Source organism: Electrona antarctica (genome assembly GCF_951216825.1).
Source record: "Electrona antarctica genome assembly, chromosome: 4".
Classification (NCBI taxonomy): domain Eukaryota; kingdom Metazoa; phylum Chordata; class Actinopteri; order Myctophiformes; family Myctophidae; genus Electrona; species Electrona antarctica.
In genome coordinates, this window is record NC_136809.1 from 15,801,497 (window position 1) to 15,827,176 (window position 25,680).

A 25,680-nucleotide genomic window follows, 5' to 3' on the forward strand; every position below is an offset into this window, starting at 1 on the left:
AAAACAGGTCACACGGCAACGCGTTTTGAGCCTGTAGATCACCTAAAAGTAAAAACTAAGCATTATTGTTGTTCATTCTATGCGAAATTACATGCGTGTACTGTGTGTGTGTGTGCTCTAACCCGCGTGCGGTCTTCGATGTTGCAGATGTTGAGCTGCATGGGGACGTTGAAGCTGTGAAGGAAGTTTCCTCCAAACACGATGGTGTCCACAGGGGTGTACACTGCATGAATCCAACCTGAATACAACACACGTGCACGCACACATACACACACAAATTGAAGGACTGTACCGGTGTATGGTGACACACCTCTCTCATATCAACAGAGAACAGTGGTTACAAAAATAAACACACACACAACGTGGTGGACCAATAAAAAGCCTTCACATTTGGTGAAGTAAATACCAAATATTAGAAATTTGTACGAGGAAGAATTTACATTTGGGGGAGGGAATAATGTATTTGAGGAGACTCAGGAGAAACACAGCTACGGTTAACCATAAGAGAGAGAGTGTGTGTGTGTGTGTGTGTGTGTGTGTGTGTGTGTGTGTGTGTGTGTGTGTGTGTGTGTGTGTGTGTGTGTGTGTGTTCACCTGAAGGAATGATGAAGGTATTGCCCTGCTTCAGTTCTATCCTCTGGCAGTCTGTGGCTCGGTCTCCCAGGAAGAGGTCTCCCTGCTTCCCTGACAGCACCCAATGCTCATACAGCTCCAGGTTGTGGGGGGTGGGGGGGATCAGCCAGAACACCTGAGGACCACAACAACCACACCATCACACTACTGAACACCTGCAGCCCATACACTGGAGATGCTACATTAGCTTGTAGATCTGCTATTTTTGGCAAACACACAAGTATAGATGTAGCCTGGAAACCAGACTAATCTCCCAGAACGAAATCCTTAGTTTGGCGATGCCAGGCTAGCATAAATTGGGCACCACTCCTGCCGCCCCGGGTCAATCCCAGTAGGTTTACTGATATAAGAAATAATAACATGGTAATAATTTAATCTTAGGCGGAAGGAATTTGATTGGCGAGTTAAAATGAAAGGCTTCCATAAGTGTGACTCCCCACCTTGCATCCACTTAGTATGTGGTACCAGACAGAAGTCCCTCCAAAATCAATGTGGAAGTCTGTGTAACATCCCTGAACACTCATTAGACAGTACCTGAAGACACAAAGACACACACATAAACAAGAGCTGTAAAATCCCCAGTGTTAAGTGTTAAGTCAGAGTGTACAAATATTTGTTTTTTGTTGTCAAATTGCAACTCTAAAAATGGATGTGGATGTGTCTTCTTACTTCTGTACTTTGGGGTACTGCATGTCTGTGATGGAGTTGGTGGAGTCTTTCTGTCGCTCTTTCAGGTGACGGGGCCACATGTTGTCCACCCAGTCGATCAGATCCACCTACACACGAATAAGATTAACAACATGCATGTGTCTGCAAGTACCTGTATGGATGTTTCACCCTGGCAGCCCTGTTAAGTGGCATGTCATAATACAGTAGGTGAACATTCAGCACAAGTGGGAAAACATGTGGCGAAAACAGCCTGTCTACAAGCTCACAACACAATGCATTCCGAGTCTGACACCTTGTGAGCTTCTAGATCGTCTATTTTCGGCAAAGGCATTTGGTGAAGAGGGTTAAACCCATAGGAGACCACGGTCAACAAAGTATACAGAGTTTAATTGGTTAAAGAAATGTGACACTGTTTTGAAAGCTCATCTCCATGTCTTTAACTATGAAAGGAAATCATCACTCGTGTGGTGACTACCACCAGTCATACCGTGTTGGGTCTCTGCACCAGGTGTGGCTGGTCCATCTTGGTGTGGCTGAACTCCAGGCTGATGACGTTGTAGAGCTTCTCCCGCTGGGACGGTGGCGTCTCGTAGTAGCGTCTCCACTGGGCCATGGACATCTCTGTCCCCTTCTGCGTGCTCACGTCCATCACGTCGATCATACGTCTGCCGCCTGGGGACACCGGAGAAGCAGTGTTGATTTTTGACAGCAAATTTTGATTTTAGTTTTAATCATTGTCTGATATCGGGACCAATTAAGGTTCTCAGGAAAAGTAAATGATCGTTCGCAACAGTGCGATATGTTGTTAATTATAATACAAATAGCTTCTCAGGAAATATTTCCGAGCCGCTGAGTGGAAATCTTACCAACGAAGTTCTTGACGTCGCTGACAGTGAAGTCTGGGCCTGGAACCCTGTAGAGTGGACAGCACAGCGACAAGGTTATACACCCAACACAGTTTCCCGTCGCACAGTACCAGGCACCATCGTTCAACCAACACAACAACACCCACAGCAACATTCATTCTCAGTGGAATGTCCCCCTGAGATTATGTCAGGACACTGAAAGGAGCAATTTGCCTTTTTTCCCCACATGGGCAATATGGACCATATGGCATCACTAATGCTCATTATGAGATGGTGTCATTTCTGTATATATGCTCTTTGTTCGTAGTTTTACTATTGATGCTAAAATCATGGCTTCTATTTCAGCATGTATGCAGCAAAACGCTGATGAAGGCCAGAGGAGCCAAAATGTTTGTCAGACTGCTGTTCAGGGCCAATTTCAAAATCTTGAAAGTGTTCGTCGTTAAATTGACTATAATTTATTTAATTAAGTTCCTATTTATCAGTATCATGATGAAAGCTCATTTTCCAACGTTGTAAAGAAAAGAATACGATGATTTCTTTTTTTTAATTAATATTTTTAAAGTGAATGTTATATTGTCATTAAAATCGTATTGTTTGGCCAATTATTTGGAGGCCCACGACGTGCAATATTCTGGTCTAGAGGACTAGTGAGTGCAGAGGATGAAGACCTACTTGATTCCCAGGCAGTCAGGCTTCTCAAAGATGATGGGATCCCTCAGCCCTCCTCTCTGGACATACTCGTATGTGAAGTCTGAAAACATGAAAGACGTCGGACGCATGTGAGACATCTGCAAGATAAACCTGTGTGTGTGTGTGTGTGTGTGTGTGTGTGTGTGTGTGTGTGTGTGTGGTATGTCTATACCTTTCCCCTCCAGGCGTCGGATCCTGTCCGAGTGGAACCTCTGGCTGTGGATCTTCTCCTCCAGGTCAAAGGTCCTCCTGCCATCGATCTCCTCATCCGAGATGCCGTCGTCATGGTAGCGCCGCCGGGTGCCCGCGCGCTATGAGGAAGAGTTGATGAGCAGAGAGGAAAAGAGAAGACAGGAGAGAGAGAAAGAACGAACAGAGTCACATGGAGACGAGAGATCAGGGGTGCGACAGTTAATCGAGCTAATCAGTTGAAATCAATGTTTAATAAAATAACATTTTCTTTAAATAAAATAATCAATTGATGGTTATTATATGGCAGGAAGGCATACGTTAGAACCGCATGGAGCCATGCAAGGGTATTGATTTTGTCTAGGGATGCATGCATGTGATAACAATTTAAATGCATGGTCAAATACAAGCTTTCATACACAATTCTAGTTGCAGACTTCAGAAAAAACAAAACCCCAATGCATTCTTATTAATACATGGTATATTAGGCCTACTGATATGCATATTCATTCAAATTAAATGTAAAGATGTAACCTTTATTTTTTACTTCACATTATTCCAACTTGTTTGCTTTGATTTGTTCCAAAGGGCTAGAGTCCCATTTGAAAGCTTCCCCAGAAAACACTGATGAAAACAAATAATCTAGCTGCTACTGGAAGAGGATGACTGTGTATGGTGGGGCAGCGAATATGGACACAACATTACATCAAATATTTTTTGCCAAATATCTCAAAAGCGATAGCCCCAGTGCTAGTGCTGCACAATTAATCAAAAAAAGATTGTGAACTAGATTCAGACACATGAGATGATGATCATCATTTCTAAACTTGAGCAAGAATTGTGCAGCATTGTTGGCTGTCCAATTCATTTTATGTTTTTGCTACAAGAGAGAGACTTTTAGAGAGGTCCAGCACATTTAACTACAGACTAAAGACAATGCATATTTGCATGGACAAAATGAGTGTGAGAATCGTAATCTCAATACTTGTGGAGGAAAATCGAGATTCACATTTGAGCAAGAATCTGCTAACTGTCTGTGGGGGTGTAGGGGGCGTGTTGACGGGTTGGTGTCACATACATAATGGAAAGATGCTACTGCAGACACGGATTTTAGTCTCTGCGCTGCTAACCAAATCAGTCTTTGGTGGTGTGCCTAGAGACTGAACTAGTCTGGTGGAAATTGGAATCACAGTAAATGCTACACTTTGAGATAAGACCAGTGAAGTTACTGCAGAGTTCCATGCCATGCGGCTGTTGGAGCACTGAGCCCCCAGGTCATGACAGATGAACAAGGGATAATCACCCTCCATCTCTGCATCAGCAAGACCCCCAATCCCCATCCCCCATTCCACCTCCTCCTGGCCACAAGCTGTCCCACCAATCCAATTAACTGAAAATATCTGGCCATTGGCCAAAGGGTGGCGCTATAGCACTCAATTGAAAATTCAAGCTTTGACCACACATAGCTCATGAACCGTTTGACCGTCAGCAATAACACTTCGATACACATATACGTCTCCTCATGCCTCCCAACGGTTTGACTTGTTGTTGTTACTGTTGTTGTTACGGTTTTGGGTGCGTGTGCGTGCGAGGGTGCGATAGCCAATCGCTACAGCGTGTTCTTATTTGACCTCTGACCCTTAGATCACCCGCCATTTTGAATTATATGAAAAACAGTTTAAATCTATCTCCTCCCGGGATCTTTGATCAAAATGCACGAAGGTTTCTACACGTGAACTTTGGACCAATACAGACAAAACATCGGAAGAACGAAAGTTTTATGAGTCAAATAAACTCTTATATTTCAACAAAGCAACACGAAGAATGTAATAATTGCTCAGATCTATTCTCCACTCCAGTGTGCTGAACAAACACTGCCTGACTGCATGCTTCATCTCCTCAAAACATTACATTACCTCACTTATGAAGTTATGACTATGTCAACACAGCATTGTCTGACAACTGACATGTGTGATGATGAACACAAAAGTGAATGCAGTTAAGCCACTTAAACCCTATTGAGCCGGAGTAGGCGAAAATATTAGTCGATATACAAACTCAACAGGTTGAATGGTTTGATGTGTGATTTTAATAAATACCACACCACACTTTTACATGATGATAATGGTCCAGCTCTCAAGCTGTCTTCCATGTGGTCCTTCCTCCATTTAGTGTGGTAAACTGTGTGCTGCTGCTGCTGTCAGGCCTAATCAATAATGTGGTCTGCTGGGCTGCGAGCCAACTCAGAGGACGCAGTGACACAGCACCTTTATAACAACGCTCACCCTCTTTGAGAATATGTCTAATAACATTCTTCTATTGACGTGACAAACCTAATCCTGCACCTAAATCTAACATAAAAAAACAACTTAAATCATAATAATAAAAAGTTGGAAAATAGCCATCACAACCTTTCCCCTTTTTTCAGTCAGGAATCAACACACGCACGTCGTACACGCATGCACTCACAGTCTCACACGGTTGCTAACACGGTATCAGCCTTTAGCATTTATCCGAGACATTTACTGTAGCTGTCACCTGCTGAATACACAAGTGTCAAGCTACATTAAGCCTGATTTATACTTCATTGCCAGACAGTATGATCATGCACCAAAAATAAAAAGATCTACAAGATCACAACGTGCCGCAATGCAATGTTTTGTGAGCTTGTGTTGAGATGACTTTATGTCCCATTGCCTTTAGGGAGTGAGCCAGTCTCACCCAGCAGTTGCTGCTATAGCACAAGACCAGCTGAGAGACAAAGTGGCCCAAGCACGTTGCTTGACAGCAAAAGACATCAAAAACAAAAAGGAAGCAACAATCAATCGAGGATGAAAATAAGTCAGTTTTACTAATACTCGCCTGAGTCGCCTCGCTTCTTTTGTAATCCACAAGTGTCAACTATATTCCTCCACTACAGATATCTTTTACCATCCATACAAGGCGATTTAACCCACCACTCTTACCCGCTTCCCCCTCATTCTCCAATGCTATCCATCAATCTGAGTGAAATCAACACTCAGGATATATTACCGTCTACTAGACTAGAGAACGAGATGAGATACGGTGAAAGTTGGAAACACCTGCCACCTTCTCTGTTTGTGTCTTTCTCTTCCTTCCTTTCGCCTCTTTCCGTCTGTGCCTCTCTTCCCACATTTCCCACTGCTGTGTTGCGGAACTCCAACCTGCCCAGTCTCTCCCTCTCTGCCACTCCGAGGGAATGAGGGAGCAGTGGCCTGGGCTGGCTGGGCTTGTTGTTATCAGTGTCCGCTGTCACCCTGCCCCTCCCACCCCTCAGTCTGTTAGCGGATCTCTGCTCCATCACTGACGTCTTAACACACAATTCTCTCTCTTTCACACACACACACACACACACACACACACACACACACACACACACACACACACACACACACACACACACACACACACACACACACACACACACCCCGCCCCCCCCCCCCCCCCCCCCCCCCCCCCTTTGGTCTTGGGCGATAAAACTTCAAGTCAATATCACTATTACACTTTTCCATGATTATAATGAATTAACTTTTTTCCCCCGGCTATTTTCAGTATTTTTTTATACGCCACCATTGTTGTACAATAAAGTTTAATACAGGGTTAGGTGGTTAATCAGACTAATCCATTTAGTATATTATTAAAAAAAAGATTTAAGCATTTCTGGATTATTCAGTTATAAGTGGGTTATTATTTAAGATTTTGGTTTTAAATATCGGTTTCAATATATTTTCAGTTAAAACCACTTAAACCTCAGCAGAAAACAGCAGATCGACAAGCTCTCTGCTTGTAACTTTCCCCACAATAACAGAAAAGACGCAGCCTATTACACACATTAATCTCAACAGATTCTATGCCATGTGTCCTTTCCTGTTGTTCATGCTTTCACAATGTTAAAGCCGTGTTGGCCGCATGTTTGATCTTTTGCACAATAACTGCGCTTGAACATGAAGCATGCTTGTTAGTCTGTCTGCACACACTCGCCTCTCTCATGTACTCATCAATGTACAAATTCACTTTCTGCCTCAAAAAATCATTTTTCGTCTGGGAAACTCTACACAAAGCCACACAGAAGCCTCCACAACTAATGAACTGTGTTACAGCACGGAAGTCAACAACTACAACTACAACTTTGGCAGCGGTGGCCGAACGAATTGTGAAGCGGTCTTGATACCGGAAGGTCGCCCGTTCGAATCAGCGGTCCGACACGTTAAAATGACCACCGCTGAAGTGCCCTTGAACAAGGCATTGAACCACTACGATGAAATGTTCTATGAGCAGGGCCTGGCTGGAAACAAGTTCTTGAGCTTAGCCCAGATACCCTGGGTAAATATAGTAATCATGCCTTTGGTCTTGGGCCTACCGGCATGTGCACTGAAGCCTCTCCAACTGATCCAAAATGCCGCAGCTCGCTTGGTCTTCAACCAGCCAAAATTCTCACATGTCTCCCCCCTGCTCCGCTCCCTGCACTGGCTCCCGGTCGCTGCCCGCACAGAATACAAAACTCTGATGTTGGCATTTAAAGCAACCAAAGGTATGGCTCCCCCATATCTTGCCAGCATGATTGAACCCTACAAACCCTCCCGTGCACTCAGATCAGCCAACGCAGGGAAGCTGGAAGTACCCTCACTAAAAACGCCGGGACAACGCTCCACACGTCCCAAACTCTTCTCCCTTCTGGCCCCAAAACTGTGGAATGCACTTCCCGTTGCAATCAGAACTGCAGCATCACTCCCGATCTTCCGCCGTAGTCTGAAAACCCACCTTTTCAGACTCCATCATGGCCCATAGCACTTACCCTACCCCCCTTAGACAGCACTTCTTAGACTTATATAGTATTTGAAACAGACTTATAGCATGTCATGTAGACAGCACAATAAGTGCATTGTATGTAGTCATAGCACTTCATAGTATATATGTACAGCATAGTATAGCATATATGTGTAGTTTATATGTATAGTGTCATTATATAGATATGTTCTAGTTATAGTTTATATGTATAGTGTCATTATATAGATATGTTCTAGTCACGTTCTTAGCTTACGCATGTTTCGCGATAAATGCATTTTTTACATATGTGATGTATTCCCATGCTTTTTGTTCTTGCTTATTGTAAGTCGCTCTGGATTAAGAGCGTCTGCTAAATGCCTAAATTGTAAATTGTAAATTGTAATCATTTCAACTACAATATAGGGCTAGGCTGTTCCCAGAATGTTCTCATTCTAAATGTGTTTTTGAGACCCAAAGCTGGGTCATGGGGTCAAACTGGTGCCAAAATAATAATATGCTTACTTTGATCCATACCCAGCGGTTTATTGTAATTAACCTAATAACCAAATCAAATTACACCCTAAACTGTATACAGTCAATGAATGTGCAATCTTCTTGGCTAGTATACAATTTGTGTGTTTTGACTGTCAAAATTATAATTTGGTTTGTGTTCAACTTACCAGCCGTCTGCTGAATCGTGCCTTGGAGTTATCCATTATGAGCAGATATCTGCATTTACTTTAGCTCTTCTTGGCGTTTATATATTTCTACAGACTGGTGTCTATTGATGATCTGTAAATACTGGTCTAATGATTCTCTAATAACCAGTAATAACGTATGTTTGGTACCTGAGAGACAAGGAACTGTCCAAGTCCTGAATATGCAAGTTAAGACAAAATAGGTTGTTTAAAAAGTTACAATGCAGACGGATTGTACTAGTATGAAAACGGACCGAAATCATTCGTCTTTTCAAATAGAAAAATAAAAATCTTTCCCCGAGCCTTTAAGTAGATAAATAAGCCAGCCGGCTTAGCGAATAACCTGTAACATTGTTATTACTGGTGTAAGCCAAACCTGTTCGTCCATAAGGACAGTATAACAGTCTACATTTCTGTTTTGATTGTATCGAATGTATAGAATTAAAGCCTTCAGCCTCCAGAGAGACACACATGAGCATTGTTCACCTCTATATTAATGTTGTTCAAACTCCTACAAAAGAATGCCTTTTCAGCAAACTTTCAGCTCATTCTGCACTTAAAATTCGACACAATTCAATCGAATATTTAAAATATCTATTTTGATTTAAAACAAGACTCTATTTAAATGGTGTATTGTTAAAACGCTCCCGTTCATGCGTAAACGCGGCGAAAGTTGTTGTGGTCTCCTAACAGCCGCCATGTTCCCCCAATGCCGAAAAATAAGCAGATGTACAAGTCCGACATGGGTTCCGAACGCGACGTGGTGTGGGCTTGTAGGTCTGCTTTTTTCCGTCGTACGACGACGTCGTACGAAGAAGTGTAAACAATCGAGCTTTAATCCAAAATACAACTGATATAAGCCCAGCCCACAGGCGTAAAATGGACCAATCGTAAAGTAAATAGTAACTAAAGCTGTCAAATAAATGTAGTGGAGTAAAAGTACAATATTTGCCTAGTCTGAGATGTAGTGGAGTAGAAATAAAATAAATACTCAAGTAAAGTACAAATACCTCAAGTGTACAGTACTTTAAGTAAATGTACTTTATAGTTATTTTACGCCACTGAAAAGGACAGGTATAAACAGTTATATGTCCGGTCTACTAAAGTCTAGAGCGGATACGGAACAAGTCTTTGTGAGTGTACATGAATGCATGTAGAAATTGACCGGATACGCTAGGCGTGCTCTAAACCGGATTTGAGGGCAGAGCAGCAAATGTGAACCAGGCTTTCCACGGCCTTGGTGACGCAAGATTACCGTCCAATAGAAAAACGAGACAGGTGGTGGACTAACCAATCAGCGCACGAGTTGTAAAAGGCGCACCGTTAGGATTGGTCAATAATATCGGCGAGCAAAAAAAAAAAAAAACATATATAAAAAAAAAAAAACAATAGGTCATAAAGGAGGCAGCCAATGAAACGACAGAACAATGTACTACTTACATCGGCCATTATTCAATAGAACTTGACACGAATCATAGATCAACTAAAATGTCGAGGAAATTACGCTCCTTTGTCTACTCACCACCATGCTTGAGCCGCACAGCGCCGTTTAAAAGGATGTCAGTGTAAACGTTATGATTGTCGGGGCGCTATTTGCGATCCACGAATAGCTTCTCCGCCGAGGAGGACACGCTTTGTAGCGACTTCCTCAACGCGGAAGTGTCTGTTGTCCATACATGGAGTTTATGTTTCAGGAAACGCACGTCTATTGGCCGTGGAGCGCCGTAGCTCTGCCGTGATTGGCCACGGGGCTGTCGCTCAAGCACGGTAGAGTCAGCAGACAGCAAAAAGGACAGGACATAATGTGTGATGTGTCACGTGGAAAATATAGACCGTGAATTGAAATGACTGTAAATACATATAGAGTTGGTAAATAGTAAATACACATAAACAAGGAAGCAAATAAAGTGTTGTTTTATTATTTTTTCCAAACATAAGGGCTAAACCTAAATGGAAAAAAAAAATCAGTGGATACAAGTCTACATGTCGAACATTCACCAAAATAGATGAACATTTGGTGAATAGCAGATCTACAAGATAACCATGCGCACACAGTTGTGAGCTAAAAGCTCTCTTGGTTTGGCTCTTTTCGCGATTTGACCTACAGCGAGGTAGGTGGTATAACAATATTCTTGATAAATGTCTACTCTACAGTATGACATACAGTGCAAGGACAGACACACTTGAACTACACACACAAACTGCTATAGGCATGTTTCCCTACAATTAAAAATGGTTTGTGAAAAGGTTTGTCTGCTTTGGGCCAATTGCCATGCAGCTGGCCGCACGTCTTTCCTAAAATGAATGCAAATATTAATATATGAAGTAACATTTTAAAAGATAAGTAATAATATTAGCACAGTATTAGGCTAATATTAAGTTTATTTTTCCCAGGCAAGAGAATATCAGTTATTACTGTATTGTAAATGAAAACATGGGAAGCAGGCTTATGAAAACCCACTGCTATTAACCACATTCAAACCAGTGTCACTATTTTGTGCATGTTAGGAGAACATTTTAAAAATAATTCAGAAATGTTCTAAAATGTCCCCAAATTACAAAAATATAAAAGATAGCCGGTCTACAAGTTCACAACACAATGTAAGCTTGTATTTTCACTGTGTGCCACTGTCGTAATCATATATGGTAAAGTATAAAATATGGCTCACAAGTTTAAGGGGAAGGGGGGAATAAACAGACAAAACAGATAAAAATATGCTGTGGGCCTGTGGCCATGAAAACAAACAAACAAACAAACAAACAAACAAACAAACAAAAACAATTACAAATCATTTCAGCTCCTGTAATAAATTACAAAAAAAATCAGGCTCTGTTCTATTGTTCACTCTGGATTCCACAAGTTGACACCTCGACTATTTAATCCAGCTGTACAGGAATGCACCAATGACGACGACCAGGATCACAACGCAACAGAAGATCATCATTTGTTTCTGTAGAACAGAAAGGCAGAGAGAGGGCCAGAGAGGTGAGACATTTGAAACAAACAAAATAAACAAACACACGTAAATAAGGAAAACACATTTGCTCAAGCTTCAATTTATATAATCTAGACAAATGCTAGGAAGTGGGATGACTTTAGACAAGATTTAAACACAATCAGTCTCATCCTTGACATGCAAATACATACAGACCTGATGTTATAGGTCTATGTTCTGAAGTTATGACCTTCTTGACTTTTCTCTTTGATCACCAATGATTATGGTGTATTGGTGTTCACAGTATCTGGGAGTGCAACGTTACGTAATGCTTTAAGGCCAGTGGTTCCAAAAGTGGAGACCCCCAGGTCTCCTTGAGGGAGTTCCAGGGGGTCCCCAGCTAAATGATAGTTTGGAATCAAACAAATGGAGGTCCGCGGGCTAATGAGTGTCAATTTGGGGGTCCTTGACATGAAAAGGTTTGGGAACCACATGCTTTAGGCCAGTGAACAGCTCCACTGGAAGAGTACAAAATCACACCTGTGTGAAGTGAGGGGGTGCTCGTATCATCATCATACATCACATTCCATGCTCAGCCAATCAAATCATCACAAATGTCATTCTGGCTAATCACTTTTGGCGTCTTCACTTCACTTAACCTTGTAGTGAATGAACTGATCATGTGATGTTCTCCAGCACTCACCCTGCGAGCCTCCTGTTGGAATTTGGCTGCCTTCTTGGTGTCAGCCACGGCTCTCTCCACGAAGCCCACCGATTGGTCCATGTTGCTCTCGATCCTGTCAATCATGCCACCCTGAAGGAGGGCAGAGGGGTGATCACTGGACAGCAATGCATGCATGTTTGTTTGATATCTATCTATCTATCTATCTATCTATCTATCTATCTATCTATCTATCTATCTATCTATCTATCTATCTATCTATCTATCTATCTATCTATCTATCTATGAATTTATCAGGGACAGTGCACATTAATCAAACATGTCTTGTCAGTTTGTTTTTACATTAATGTAAATGGGCCAGAGTTAGCCAGAAGCTAATTGTCATCTGAGCAGGCTGTTAAAAAATGGTGTTAAAACTATCCATACAAAAACATATACAATACAATACAGGTAAACATAGGGGACAATTACAGTGAAATATGAGAAGTGACACCAGTGAGCTTGTACATCTGCTATTTTTACAGAATATATGCCCCCATAATGGAGATGCTATAGGGTTCAAGTTGTTAAAAATACTTGTCCTCCGTTTGTCAAATAGAAAAATGTTCTTGCGCGTGTGCATGTTGTACTTGGTTTTCAATCAGCATGGCGATATCCACAAACATGTCATGGAGTTCCTTGATGCTGCTCTCCAGCCTCACGATGTCTTTGTGACGCGCTTCAATCTCGTTCAGAGCTTGCTGGCTGATCTTGGACTCCATGATCTGTGAAAATATCAAAAGAAGGGAGATAGTTTTTATTATATTTAGTGATCTAGGGAATGTGTTTTGTTGTGTCAGCTATTTTCAGCATGTGTCACAGGATGCGCAACTACAACCTCAACCCCTAAATCTAACCTCTCAATACCTAATCCAAACCAAACATTAAGTTGGGTTTGTTTAACTTGGGAAATTGGAAGACAACAATTTATCGTGTATCACTCTACACAGGCACTCTTCATTCTAACCACAAAGGTGTTTAGTAACATACAGTCTTTAAACAGAGTTTTCTTTCGAAATAGTGTGAAGAGCGAGCTGAACGTTTTCTGACCAAGATGCATTTTGTGTTTGCTGCTTGGTCCATCAGGCACCAAAACATCATATCATCGCTAAATCTGTCTGTATTAACTGATCTGCCTTTGTCTACGTTGAAGGATTGAGATTGATCACATACCCCAGCACTGAAGACAGCTGAGTTGCCTCCTTCCAACATCTCCTCCAACTCATCGTCTGTTGTAGCTTTCCCCGCTAGGACAGAAAGACAGACAGAGTTACAGTACATGTAGATATACTTGAAAACAAAAGTATGACAGAATAGCTGGCCAGGCAGATTAAATAAAGTATAGATGGGTCAGTAGACGGACACAGACCAGCAAGAACTATACTGAAAGTAAAGTAGTTTTTTGGTCGATCAACGGAAAGTAAGTAGTATCTAAATAAAGGCCTTTTATACTTGACTGCAACAGAGTGCCTTGGATCTCCTTCTTGTTTTGCCATTTTCTAACCCTTGCCAACGAGCACCTGTTTATAGTTTTTATAACCACATCAGCGCTTCTTCTTCTTTGAATTCAAGGAAACTACGGTAAGTATAGCCTTGGGAACCAGCCCAAAGCCAAGGCATAGTGAGGACACCCCCCACAACCTGGAGCTGTTTGAGCACTGGGTGCTGTCAGGGAAGCAGGGAGACCTCTTCCTGGGAGACCGAGCCACAGACTGCCAGAGGATAGAACTGAAGCAGGGCAATACCTTCATCATGCCTTCAGGTGAAAACACACACACACACACACACACACACACACACACACACACACACACACACACACACACACACACACACACACACACACACACACACACACACACACACTCACACACACACACACACACACACACACACACACACACACACACACACACACACACACACACACACAATGTAACTCACTGATCTACAGAACATGTTGCAGGTGGATGTAACTTACTGATCTCCAGCTGTCGGGCGATGCGTCCTTTGCTTTTGTCTCTGAAGTCAACCTGAGCCTCGTTGTATTTGGTCATCACCTCCACGAACTTCTTGGCCAGGATAGCTTGCTGGAAGATATGAAAAGGAGAAGCAACTTTAAAGCTGTTTCATTTCATAAGCTGAACTATAGAGCCAGACTGATATATCAATCTGGCCAGTATATTGATGATTATTTGACTTTCTTGACAACATCGGTATTGGCAATTATGCAGGCATTGTGTGTTCAGCAAGAGTGAGTTCAAATGAGAGGTTCTGAACCTGTGACTTGCGTATCCTGACGTCAGCCGATGACCTCTCATCTGGGGTCTCTCCTAGTTGTTTCTCTATAGCTGAACGACAAAGACACACACACACACACACACACACACACACACACACACACACACACACACACACACACACACACACACACACATACGGACAGACACAAATAAATCTACTGGCACTGCCATCTAAAGACACTCATTTCTCATGTGCACAACTGCACATGCAACAAAAACAAACAATAAAGCATGCACATCCACTCACTAAAAACCAAGTGCTGGGCTGAGGTCAGATTCCACAGAGAAGAAAAATCACACCTATGTGAAGTGAGGGGCGCTCTTATACTCTCGTACATCATCATGACGTAACATGTCGATTTGCTCATCCACATAATATGACGTACATTCTCCATTCATTGTCAATGGGAATTTTGTGTAAGATAATAATACAGGCACAGCTCTGAATAGGCTATAGGAGGTGCTAGCGCCCCTCCATAATATCCGCGCACTGGGTCATGCTCCAAAGCATAAAACATTTTTTGGTTCCTTTTTACACCATTGGATGTGACGTTTTGAACCTATACCGGCTATTCATCAGACACTGGAGTACACACACAATGTTGTGCTGAGTCAGCTGGCTAGCTCGCACCCATAACACCAATACACCATAACAAATCATTTAAATACATGTTTTAAGCCAAACAAGTGGCACACGTGACAGGACATTGTCCCCTTACACCATCATAAAAGTCAAGTGAACAAAGGGGGGAAAAAGAAAGAAAACACTCTCAAAGAGTTTCCTTATACTATTTAGGGGCGCCTCTGCTACTACTGAAAAAGATACATTTATGCATGATGCACATCTTGATAGCTCTGGTCCATAGTGCGAGCTATGCTCAGCTGGTCAATCTACATTATTTTGTGGAAAGAGAAACCATACCAAATGTCTGTAGGCCTACGTTTAGTGTGCAACTCAATCCCTGAAACCACAGAACTGGCAAAGACTGAAGTACAACATGCGGCTTACTGACCCTTGAGTTTGTTTCGCGCATTGTTGGCAGACTTCTTGATGTCATTGGTGAGGGTCTCAAGTTCATCTTGTGTCTCTGAGAGAAAGAGAGAGAGAGACGGAGAGAGAGAGAGACAGAGACAGAGAGACAGAGAGACAGATTAGAATCAAGCTTCATTTGATTGGCTAAACAGCTGATTTAAACAGGAAAAACACATGATTTAATTTGCAAATTAAGCTATGGGACACCAAACCTGAACAAGTGTGCCTCCTCTGGAAGCCTGGGACTACATTTATGCACAAAGCCTATAATATTGGCAGGTTAATAACAAAAATAGACAAAAACATTGCTAGAGAATCTATTACTCTGGTCAGACTGGGGCGCAGACAGGATGGTGGAATAGACTTTCTTGATGGTTACGATGTTCTCATCGATCTTGTCTACGCTGGTACGAATGTCCTCGATCTGACACACACACACACACACACACACACACACACACACACACACACACACACACACACACACACACACACACACACACACACACACACACACACACACACACACACACACACACACATTCACGTGAGTCAGTGAGCCATTTACACAGACAAGCCAAGACACATACAGTATGTGCGCATCACAAATAATGTACATGCATACACACATCCATTGTTCTGATTTAGCGTGTGCATGCGCAAAACACACACATGCACGCACCCATGCACGCACACACGCACACAGAACATAGGGACACAGTAATCACACAAAATAAGAACAGAGATGTGTAAAATACCTGGGCGAAGAAATCATCCATGAAGGCCTGGTTCTCCACAGGAACCTGGACCTCATCTCCTCCTGGTGCATCACTTTTCTGTTCGACACACACGCACGCACGCACGCACGCACGCACGCACGCACGCACGCACGCACGCACGCACGCCACGCACACACACACACACACACACACACACACACACACACACACACACACACACACACACACACACACACACACACAGTGTCAGTTCAGTCTCACTGGGTGATCAAAACGTTTAAAAATATCAGGGTCATTGTTATAGACTAGTGTTTATTCTGTAGCAGGGGTCTCCCTGCATGTCTCTACAGGTCACCATAAAATTTATCTTCAGGTGGGGTGTCAATTCCATCCAATCAGGAGAGAGTCTCCATTTATAAGCTTCAATTTTATAATGTTCCAATCTCGTCTGCTCACTTCTTTGTGTTATGAGTTGTGACTTCCAATTTCATTTGTTTACATCCTGTATGCGTTCTGTATCCACAGTATTTACTATAATGCCTAAATTGTAGAAACTGTGAATACTGAAAAATAAGCTACAACCCTCAATAGTAGGCTTGTTATGGTTGCCCATAAATGCCTGCTTTTATTTGTATACTGTCATCAGTAGCATAATGTATCAAAGGTCTGCCTACTGTACCTCTTTCAGCTGTGCCAATCTGTCCTTCATCTTGAGAACTTGGTGATTTCTTAGATCACAATGAGAAAAAATTAATAAACTCACTCACGAGCTGCAGAAAACAATGGCCTAATCTACACCGGCTATTAAAATGGCTACCAAATTAGCCTCGGTTGGGTGATTATAGCCCTAAACAAATCCAAGGTAATCAGTCCTATAATACAGATTTCAGTGCCAGAAGAAAAAACTAAAAACAAAGACCAAGGCAAATAATGACAGTCACATGTATTAAAAAATGAAATCTCTTGCATTTGGATCTTTCTCTCCCTAACAAAGTGTGTCCTGTCAATATGGCAGCGGAGTGGCCAGTCTACTAAGCCTCTGTTCTCTAAGAGCGGATTAGGACAACGGTAGTGTCCAGTCTGCCCACTGCCATACTGTAAGTCTTTCTGCTGCACACGTTTAAATCCTCTGTCAGTAGCAGTGCATGGTGGATGCGACCACACAATGCGATGCAACGCTTTGTGAGCTTGTAGATCTGCTATTTTCAAAAGATGTTATACATTTGAAAACTTGTACTTTTGGTACCTTAAGTACATTTTGATACCAATACTTGTACTTTTACTCAAGTACATTTTGCATTCCAGATTTCTACTTGTAACAGAGTATTTCTACGTTGCAGTATTGATACTTTTACTTAAGTAAAACATGAGTATTTTTCCCACAACTGGTCAATAGAACTCTGAGCGTGCATTCGGACACGAGTTAAGCAGAAGCTTTCAAAGCAGATCTACAAGCTTAGCTCACAAGGTGTTGCGCTGACCCATTGTGAGCTTCAAGCTCAATCAATCAATCAATAAAATCAATCAATCAATCAATCAATCAATCAATCAATCAATCAATCAATCAATCAAATGTTGGGATTCTCATTATGCAGTGAAAACTGAAAACCACTCATTACGGTAATGTAAAAAACAACAAAAATTAGTTTCTGCTTAATGAGAATCCAAACATTTGATTGTTGCTAAAAAGATAACACAAAAAACCCTCTGAGTTTGTTTCCATTGTGGTCCATTGTACTCAATTCATCATGTTGTCGAGTATTTGTCCCTAATAATACTGATTTCGAATACAGTTCCAAACTCTCTCACACAAAACAAAATGTGTGGGAAGTGATTCCCTAAAATATCATATGTCGAAAATTGACAATACATCTTTATTGATTGGGAAGTAATTTACTATACCTAAAGTTCCTGTCCCTAAAAGATACTATGGCGAAAACTGTCAACTTGTTTGACGTTGGCCTATTATGACAGAAAGGGGTTCAAGTTCAAGTTTTACCTTAAGTGAAAAATCACATAAACATAATTATTACAACATAAAAAATATAATAAAAACAACATTTAGAAACAAAACGGTCAAATATACAGTAAGATCATGCACAATTGCTGAGATCAATGACAACGTTGTGTATACTGTAAGTTTGCAGCCAGGACAATGCTCCAGAGACAATGCAAATGACCAGATTCAGGTCAAGTAAAGTTAGTGCCATTTCATGTCAGTGTCAAAACAGAATGTTGTTGGTAATGTCACACACAACTGAAACATCTGATCCTTTTCCGTTCCGGTTGCTGTATAAGAAACAATTTACATTTTCAATCAAATGTTGTCATTACCACTGTCCTGAAGGCATATTTCCTCTTTTTGTACAATTACCACAATTTATTAATTTAGTCATGTGGGGGTAATTATCAAAGCTGAATAAATCCATTATCATAGTGAAAATAGATCTACATTTTGAACTTTTTGCCTGTGATACAGTATAGGCTATGCCCAAAACAGGGACACCATGTTGAAAGTGTTAATAAATGGTAAATGGTGCATTTATATAGTGCCTTTATCCAAGGCGCTTTATTGTGCATTACATTCACCCATTCACACACCGATGGTGGCGGAAACCATGCAAGGCACCAACCAGCACATCAGGAGTTCAGTGTCTTCGACACTAAAGGTGGCCTTACACTAGCCGATTTTTCTCAATCTGAAATCAGCACCACACACTACAGGATAATCTGAGCGGAGCAGAGCAAATATCAAACATTCTTGATGTTGATCGGGCCGATCCCGATTTGAGCGGTCGGGCACCCCCCGAGCGTCAAAATGCCACCTTAACTCTGGGGGAGCCCGGGTTCGAACTGGCAACCTTGCGGTTACCATCCAGCCACTCTACCCCTGAACCACCGCCGAGCCATGCTTTACTTCTGTACTATGTACAACTTGGAACCCTTCTGCATAGTCTTCCTTACGCAGTTTGCCAGCTATGTATATTGTCCATGATGTTTAAAGAACTGAGGTGCTATATCTCTAGGCCCAACGCCTTATACAATCCGGAAATTCTTCAAGATGATGAACGAAGTACTTAGACAGCAGTGCTGCTGGCTGGGGTGTGGCCCAGACCAGTACTTATAAGACAGCAGTGCTGCTGGCTGGGGTGTGGCCCAGACCAGTACTTAGACAGCAGTGCTGCTGGCTGGGGTGTGGCCCAGACCAGGACAAAAACTAGAAAGATGCAATTAAGGTGCTGCCACACTATCGAAAGAGCCGCACACGTTCTCGGCTGCGCGCAGCTTAAATTCTGAGTTTTTAGACAGCTGGTGGATGGAAAAGAAGCTCCACCTCCGCGGACTTTTTGCGCGACGGCCAGATTCCCGGAAACGCTCTCCTCCGCGCAAAAAGTCTGCGGAGGTGGAGCTTCTTTTCCATCCACCAGCTGTCTAAAAACTCGGAATTTAAGCTGCGCAGAGCTTAAGAAGTGCGCAGCTTAAGACCGTTTTGCGCTAAGGTGTGGAGACGGTGTCAGTAATTGAAAGTGTGGTTGTCTCCTGTAATACATTTCACCAGACAGGTTTATATAAGTGGAGATGCCATATGTCATTTATAGCCTAATGTGGAAAACCCCATAGACCCCATAGATTATTATGGCAGCATCATGCTGATGCCAGTCAGAAACACAAGAAGTGACTCTAACTTCTGGCTGATGCCAGTCAGAAACATACAATAAACTGACAATAACAATTAGTGTGGTTGCCCTGTGGCCAACCGCACTAATGAAACAACACGGGATGTGAATTTCTGACTTCCATGTGGCCAATCTGTGATGTCAGTCAATTCTACATTACATAAATTAGGTCCTATTTTATTATGGGACATAAATTACATCTATGATGTATCTATGACGTATGACAAAAAATCTGGGTACAGTTCAGCCCAAGCCAATGCCCATGGACTTCCGTTACAAAATGAAAGTAAATTATTGCAAAAAAATCTAAAATGTTAAAATGTCTAGAAAAAAATTGCATGGGACGGATGTATTTCAACTACTCGGTTTGCACAACACATTTAGAACCGATCTACAAGCTCAGAACCGGATGCATAGCGACCAATCTCAAGATTGGCAAATTTTCTAACAGCCAAAAAATAAATTAGGGGCTTATAAGTGTTTGAACTGTAACCTTGTTTTGCTGGACCCCTGGGGGTTCCCAGACCGCTCCAGCACGTTATGGGGGTCTTGATGGGTCTTTAACCGAACCAACAATTCCCAACAATGCCCAATCGAGAGACCCTTACGGGATGTGTTGTGTCTGTGTTTTATTCGGGTCTGGGTCCTGCATGGGTCTGTTTATCATTATGGGTGGATCCAAGAAGACCTGTACTCTGTACTTATCAGGAGAGAAATACATGATTCTGTGTAACTCGAGATGATTGCGAACGCCAGTGAGCCGGTCTCGGCGAGTTGGAAGAGTGAATCAAACGATACATCGGATTAAGCATGCACAATCATGGATGATTCCTTCCTCACCAAGGTGAAAAAATGCAATTAAATATAATTGCCTCTTATTGTAAGCCCGCTAGGCTGCTAGATTCCATTAAGGAAGTAGCCTATAGGCCTATTAGTAGAATGGCATATTTAATAGCAAATGTTAAATTATTAAGTTGTCATGTCCATATAATACCATACAGTATAGGGTCAGTATTGTAATATCACAGAACAAATTGGATCTTGGAACAAATTCCAAACACAAGTTCAAGTAGGCTTTGGGTCCAAAGCATGATGGGACCAAGTGGATCTCAGAACAAATGTAATGATTTAGGTCCGTCATTTAAAAAAAATGTCGGAAGCAATCGGATGTCGGAACAAGTTAAGTGCCCATAGGTTCGGTTCCGTCATTTTGGACCTGTGAATATCTAGCCACTGTGTGTGTGTGTGTGTGTGTGTGTGTGTGTGTGTGTGTGTGTGTGTGTGTGTGTGTGTGTGTGTGTGTGTGTGTGTGTGTGTGTGTGTGTGTGTGTGTGTGTGTGTGTGTGTTCTCTCTCCCTGTGTTGGATCAAAGCAGTTCGTCAGGGCTAAAGTCAGGTATGGGCCGTCTCCAGTAAGTGAACGAGCTGTAATCCGGCAGGACAAAAGCCGCGCTCTGTTCTTTACCTAACAGCGGGAAGATGTGCTCCAAAAGCTCACTCAGCCTGCTGTAGGAGGTCTTGTTGCCTTTGGTCTGCTCCTGAATCAGTTCTCCCTTAGGGTTGACTGTAAAGATCCTGCCCTCAGGGACTCCCACCTCCTTATAGGCAAACACATCATTAGTTCTATTCCCGAAGGCAGCATAGAACGGCTGCTTGTTCTGCTGGAACAGGTTCTTGATTTTGCTAAGACATTCGATCTTAAAGATCTCAGGTTTCTTCTCAATGACGTCCCTGTGGAAAGCAGAAAACAGACTGCTGGGGGAGAGCATGAGCGGGCCTTTGGGGAGGGTAGCGCCTTCGTCATTAACCCACCTCAGGTAGCCACGTGTCATGTCGGCCATGCCGATGGCCCGTGCAGAGCAGTACAAGAACTTGTAGCCATTCTCAGCTACCGAGTGGTAGAGCTTGGCGATCCCCCGTTGGGTCCAGTCTTTCCCCAACTGTGGCAGGATGTGTCCAAACACATCCGACTTTGTGATGGTGCCGTCAATGTCGCTGATGACAACCTTGTCGTCCCAGTTCCACAGGTAGATGGTGCCCTCGAGGCGGCATGTGCCCTGGTACTGTGTTGTGATGCTGAAAGTCACTTTGTTCTGCCCTTCGTTGAGCTTCAGGCTGGTTATCTGATCAGAGTCGAGACATAGCGACTTGTAGCTCTGCCTCTCCTCCGATCTTGATTGGGTTGGAGGCTCCTGTGGCTGCAGTCCCTCCTGACCGGAAACAATGCTCACCTCCTGGTCTGCGTCATCACTGGACAAGTGCAATGCTTGATTACATGGTACGACCAGACTCTCCTCAGACACTGATACTCCCTGCCCCAGCTGAGATGCCTCCTTAGTTGTCAGCTTGGTTTCCGACTGCTTGATTGTATTAGCCCCCCACGGCCAGATACGATCTCCTAATCCTGATTTCTTTGGCAGTTTCTCCTCCACCCTGGCTTTTTCTGTAGCCTTTGGTAAATTCCTCTGAAGAGCTTGTAGACTTGGCCTCAACGGAGCGGCTACCGTCCAGTTATAGTAGTTCTTTCCTATCCTTACTACCAGGTTGGGATTAGACAAGATGGCTGGATTTTCAGCAAATGTATTATAGGTAAGGCTATGAGCCATGAACGTTTCATTGGATATTTCTGTGTTCTCACTAAGGCCCCCGCAGAGAGAGAATGCAACATCGGTGAGGTCACTGGCCGAGTCAGACGGACACTCTGTGATGCTGCTGACTGCCACACTGCCCACTGGCTGGTGTAACCGTGTCCCAGAGTGAATCTCAGAATCCATCCCCTCATTAGCAACCATATCAGATTTACTCTTAGGAAAATGTGCAATATCCTCAGGTTGAAGTCCATTAAGTTCATCCAGGTGCTCTGAGTCTGGACCCTGGTGCTGGCTCCTGATTGGGGCGTCTTTCTTTTTGGAGTGAGTATCACTCTCGGAGCAGACCTCTCCCATGCCCAAGGCCCCGTTTTCAGCATCGAGGCTGTCTGTCAGGGTGGAGGTCATTGTGTTGGAAGGCAGAACTTCCGGTGACTGGGGCTCTGAGGGGATAACAGGACTGACGGATGTTGCAGAGCTGTCAGGCATCAGTGGTGCACTGACAGTCATTAAAGTAGTGATGCTGACATCCTCAATCATGGGGCCCCCTGTCATGGCCTTGTTCTCTATGGCCTCAGAGTTCAGGATAACGTGGAAGTGGGTGCTCTCAGCAGGGGTGTTTGTTACAGCTTTTGGCAGCTCCTGTCTCTCCTTCTTGGCGACCCTGGTCGACTCCGGGAACTCTCCCCAGGTCCACTGCATGTGGGATTCAGATCTGAGCATGCTCTCCAAGGGCCTCCTCACCTGCAACTCTGAGTCACTCTTGGAGGAGGAATTCAAGAAGCCATGCCTCGCGGCTGCATAACACTCACTATCAGATAAGGCATAATTGTCCAGGTGTCTGGCTACATTTAGTTTAGAATGTATGTCCCACATCATGTTCATTGGCAATGACCTTGATGCGCGTGCTGAATCCTCCTCGTCGGAGCTGATCAGCTCCTTGATCTGCCGGGAAGCAATTAGAGCAGGGGTTGTAGCAGAAATGGTACAACCAGGTACATTAGCTGCGCTGGGTGGAGCCAGCTCCTCTTGTCTCGGGTCTCCTTTGTGCTTCTTACGGCGTCTCTTCTTCTTGGTGGTCCCGGTGGGCTCGGGCGGGTCCTCCTCAGTGTCGGCCAGGTCATCGTCATCCATGTCCTCCACCTCCGTCTTCCAGAGCTGGTGATCCTCGGTGGTGATGGGGGAGGTGACCAGGTGGGCTGGGACGATACCTGGCGCTTCATGGACGAAAAAGGCCTCTCCTTTGTTCCCGAGCTTCATGAAGAGAGCCACAGGCTCTTCGTTCACCTCGATGTCAACCACCTTCTCTTTGGAGCGCATCACGCCCAGCTTGCCAAAACGCACGTGGAAGGGTGAACACTGGTACGTGCCGTCTCTCTGGCGGACCACCACCACATCGATGCAGCCCGACAGTGTTGCCTGGTTGATGCCATCGTACAGCTCCTTGACGGTCACCAGCACCTGGCCGGCCAGCCGGCCCACGTAGTTCATGGTGTCCGCCTCTCAGATACTTCACGAGGTGGTGAGACCAAGCAGGAAGATGTACATGTCCGCCGTGTGAACCTCTGCCACGGTCTCCTTTTCCCTTGTGTCTCTGTTGTTCGAATGACAATGCTTGTGAGACCTGATGACACTAGATAAAGATAGTTTTGTGTCATACCGTGACATCATCAGCCGTACCCAGTTAAGGAGGTACATGTTCCATCATGGTGGCCTTATCTCCGCCGGGCCAGGATAAAGGATAAAGGGTACAACTGATGACGTCACGGCCACGACCAGACCTCACAGCCATTTAAACCAGTAAGACGCCTGAGGGCGAGAAGCGACCTCGCCCAAAAGGGCGATGTCGCGCTGAAACAACAGAGATTCTTAATACGGCACAGTTGAGAAGCAGGAGTTAAACTATTCATCTGCTGTCAGTGAGGTCAGATGTAGAGTTGCTCCATATATGCATATCTATATGTCAAACCATGTATGGCTATCCAGGGTTTGATGAGGTCAGTGTCGTGATCTTCATATATGGAGATTCAGGTGATGATAGTCAGCTCCACATATATGGAGATCCATATATTGTACTAACAATATATTGTACTAAACCCATATGGGCTTAATATTGATTTAATCAGGGATCTCCATATATGGGCATAACAGGGATTGTATTGGCATCGGATGTCACGTGATTTCACAAGGCATGACCATATATGGCAGACCAACGGGAAATGCATGTTGGGGGCGTGACGGACCAACGTGAAATACACGTTTTCATATAGCCTAGTAAACAACAGATACTGATGTCCCAGATTAAATATAAGGTAATTGAGGTTGACATTAGATGATGATAACTGACCACAGTCCAGTCCAGTCCAGTCCAGTCCAGTCCAGTCCAGTCCAGTCCAGGCACGGGAGTTGGAGGAACAAAATGCGTGAAGAGAAGGAAGGCTTGACTACTGCAAAGCCAAAGTGCAGTAATTCATGTACGCAAAGATTATAATATCAGGCTCGTGTTAAAGTCATATTGCAGTAATTGTATTCTGTTCATGACGTAATAGCTTATTCACCAAATCATGAAGGCTGATTTGACCTTTTTGCAGTGGTGGAAACTAGAGTACTCAAATGTTTTACTGAAGAAAATGTATAAATAAAGCAATGTATAGATGTAGAAGTCCCGTATTAAAAATGTACTCAAGTTAAAGTACAAAAGTATCTGCATCAAAATGTACTTAAAGTAGGCCTACTAAAAGTAAATAGTAAAGTAAAGTTGAAAATACAAGCTCACAATGTGTCGCATCGCGACGCATTGTCAAAATTAAAATCTCCGAAGTAACTAGAAGTTTTCAAATAATTGCAGTGGAGTAAGAGTACAACTTCTGGCTCTGGTAGTGGAGTAAAAGTAATATTGGAAATTGGAACTACTCAAGTAAAGTACAAATTAAAGTACAAATACCTAAAAATTGTACTTAAGTACAGTACTTGAGTAAATGAATGTACCTACACCACTGACCTTTTGAGACAAATAAATATAAAGTCAGTGTGTCCAAAAATGTATTTACTACACGTGGGCTTTGTAGGGCAATGGGAATGAATCTTGTGGAGAGTAAAAGCAGCAAGCTAAGTCTCAAGTCTGCACCTGGGCGTGCACATCCTCAG

The 25,680-nt window shown here is 43.2% G+C and overlaps 3 protein-coding genes across 5 annotated transcripts in view; all 3 read right to left on the reverse strand.

Annotated features, from left to right (window-relative positions):
• kdm2aa (lysine (K)-specific demethylase 2Aa) overlaps positions 1–10,201 on the reverse strand; it is a 28,387-nt gene extending 18,186 nt beyond the window's left edge. Inside the window, exons 1-9 of one of the 3 annotated variants that reach the window (XM_079498602.1) lie at positions 10,059–10,201; positions 3,034–3,172; positions 2,844–2,922; positions 2,169–2,215; positions 1,790–1,974; positions 1,303–1,409; positions 1,074–1,167; positions 595–748; positions 123–238 (exon numbers count right to left, since the gene is read on the reverse strand). In XM_079498602.1, the coding sequence (XP_079354728.1) occupies positions 123–238; positions 595–748; positions 1,074–1,167; positions 1,303–1,409; positions 1,790–1,974; positions 2,169–2,215; positions 2,844–2,922; positions 3,034–3,172; positions 10,059–10,064 (927 nt within the window). In that variant the 5' untranslated portion in view covers positions 10,065–10,201. Of the gene's footprint in view, positions 1–122; positions 239–594; positions 749–1,073; positions 1,168–1,302; positions 1,410–1,789; positions 1,975–2,168; positions 2,216–2,843; positions 2,923–3,033; positions 3,173–8,518; positions 9,207–10,058 lie in introns of those variants that run through there. The other 2 variants (XM_079498601.1, XM_079498603.1) reach the window with 2 other exon arrangements.
• A 696-nt stretch (positions 10,202–10,897) lies between these two features.
• On the reverse strand, positions 10,898–17,294 carry stx3a (syntaxin 3a). Its single transcript, XM_079499271.1, has 10 exons — positions 16,949–17,294; positions 16,288–16,365; positions 15,854–15,953; positions 15,510–15,584; positions 14,474–14,544; positions 14,175–14,283; positions 13,367–13,440; positions 12,784–12,918; positions 12,176–12,286; positions 10,898–11,487 (listed from the first exon to the last, which is right to left on the reverse strand). The coding sequence occupies exons 1-10, from the start codon at positions 16,976–16,978 to the stop codon at positions 11,410–11,412; spliced, it is 861 nt and encodes a 286-aa protein (XP_079355397.1). The 5' UTR covers positions 16,979–17,294; the 3' UTR covers positions 10,898–11,409.
• Positions 17,295–21,312: 4,018 nt separating this feature from the next.
• Positions 21,313–24,027, reverse strand: LOC306921169 (phosphatidate phosphatase LPIN2-like; the record flags this gene model as incomplete). The annotated part of the gene is made up of 1 exon (XM_079498281.1): positions 21,313–24,027. The coding sequence occupies exon 1, from the start codon at positions 24,022–24,024 to the stop codon at positions 21,313–21,315; it is 2,712 nt and encodes a 903-aa protein (XP_079354407.1). The 5' UTR covers positions 24,025–24,027.
• Positions 24,028–25,680: the final 1,653 nt, after the last annotated feature.

What these genes read in the sequence shown, in the direction of transcription:
- stx3a (XM_079499271.1), bottom strand. Translation starts at nt 16,978, where the DNA reads ATGAAGGACAGATTGGCACAGCTGAAAGAG. An exon ending in TGGATGATTTCTTCGCCCAG is followed by an intron (nt 15,954 to 16,287) that starts GTATTTTACACA and finishes TGTGTGTGTCAG; the next exon opens with ATCGAGGACATTCGTACCAG. An exon ending in CAGCTGTCTTCAGTGCTGGG is followed by an intron (nt 12,919 to 13,366) that starts GTATGTGATCAA and finishes ATATTTTCACAG; the next exon opens with ATCATGGAGTCCAAGATCAG.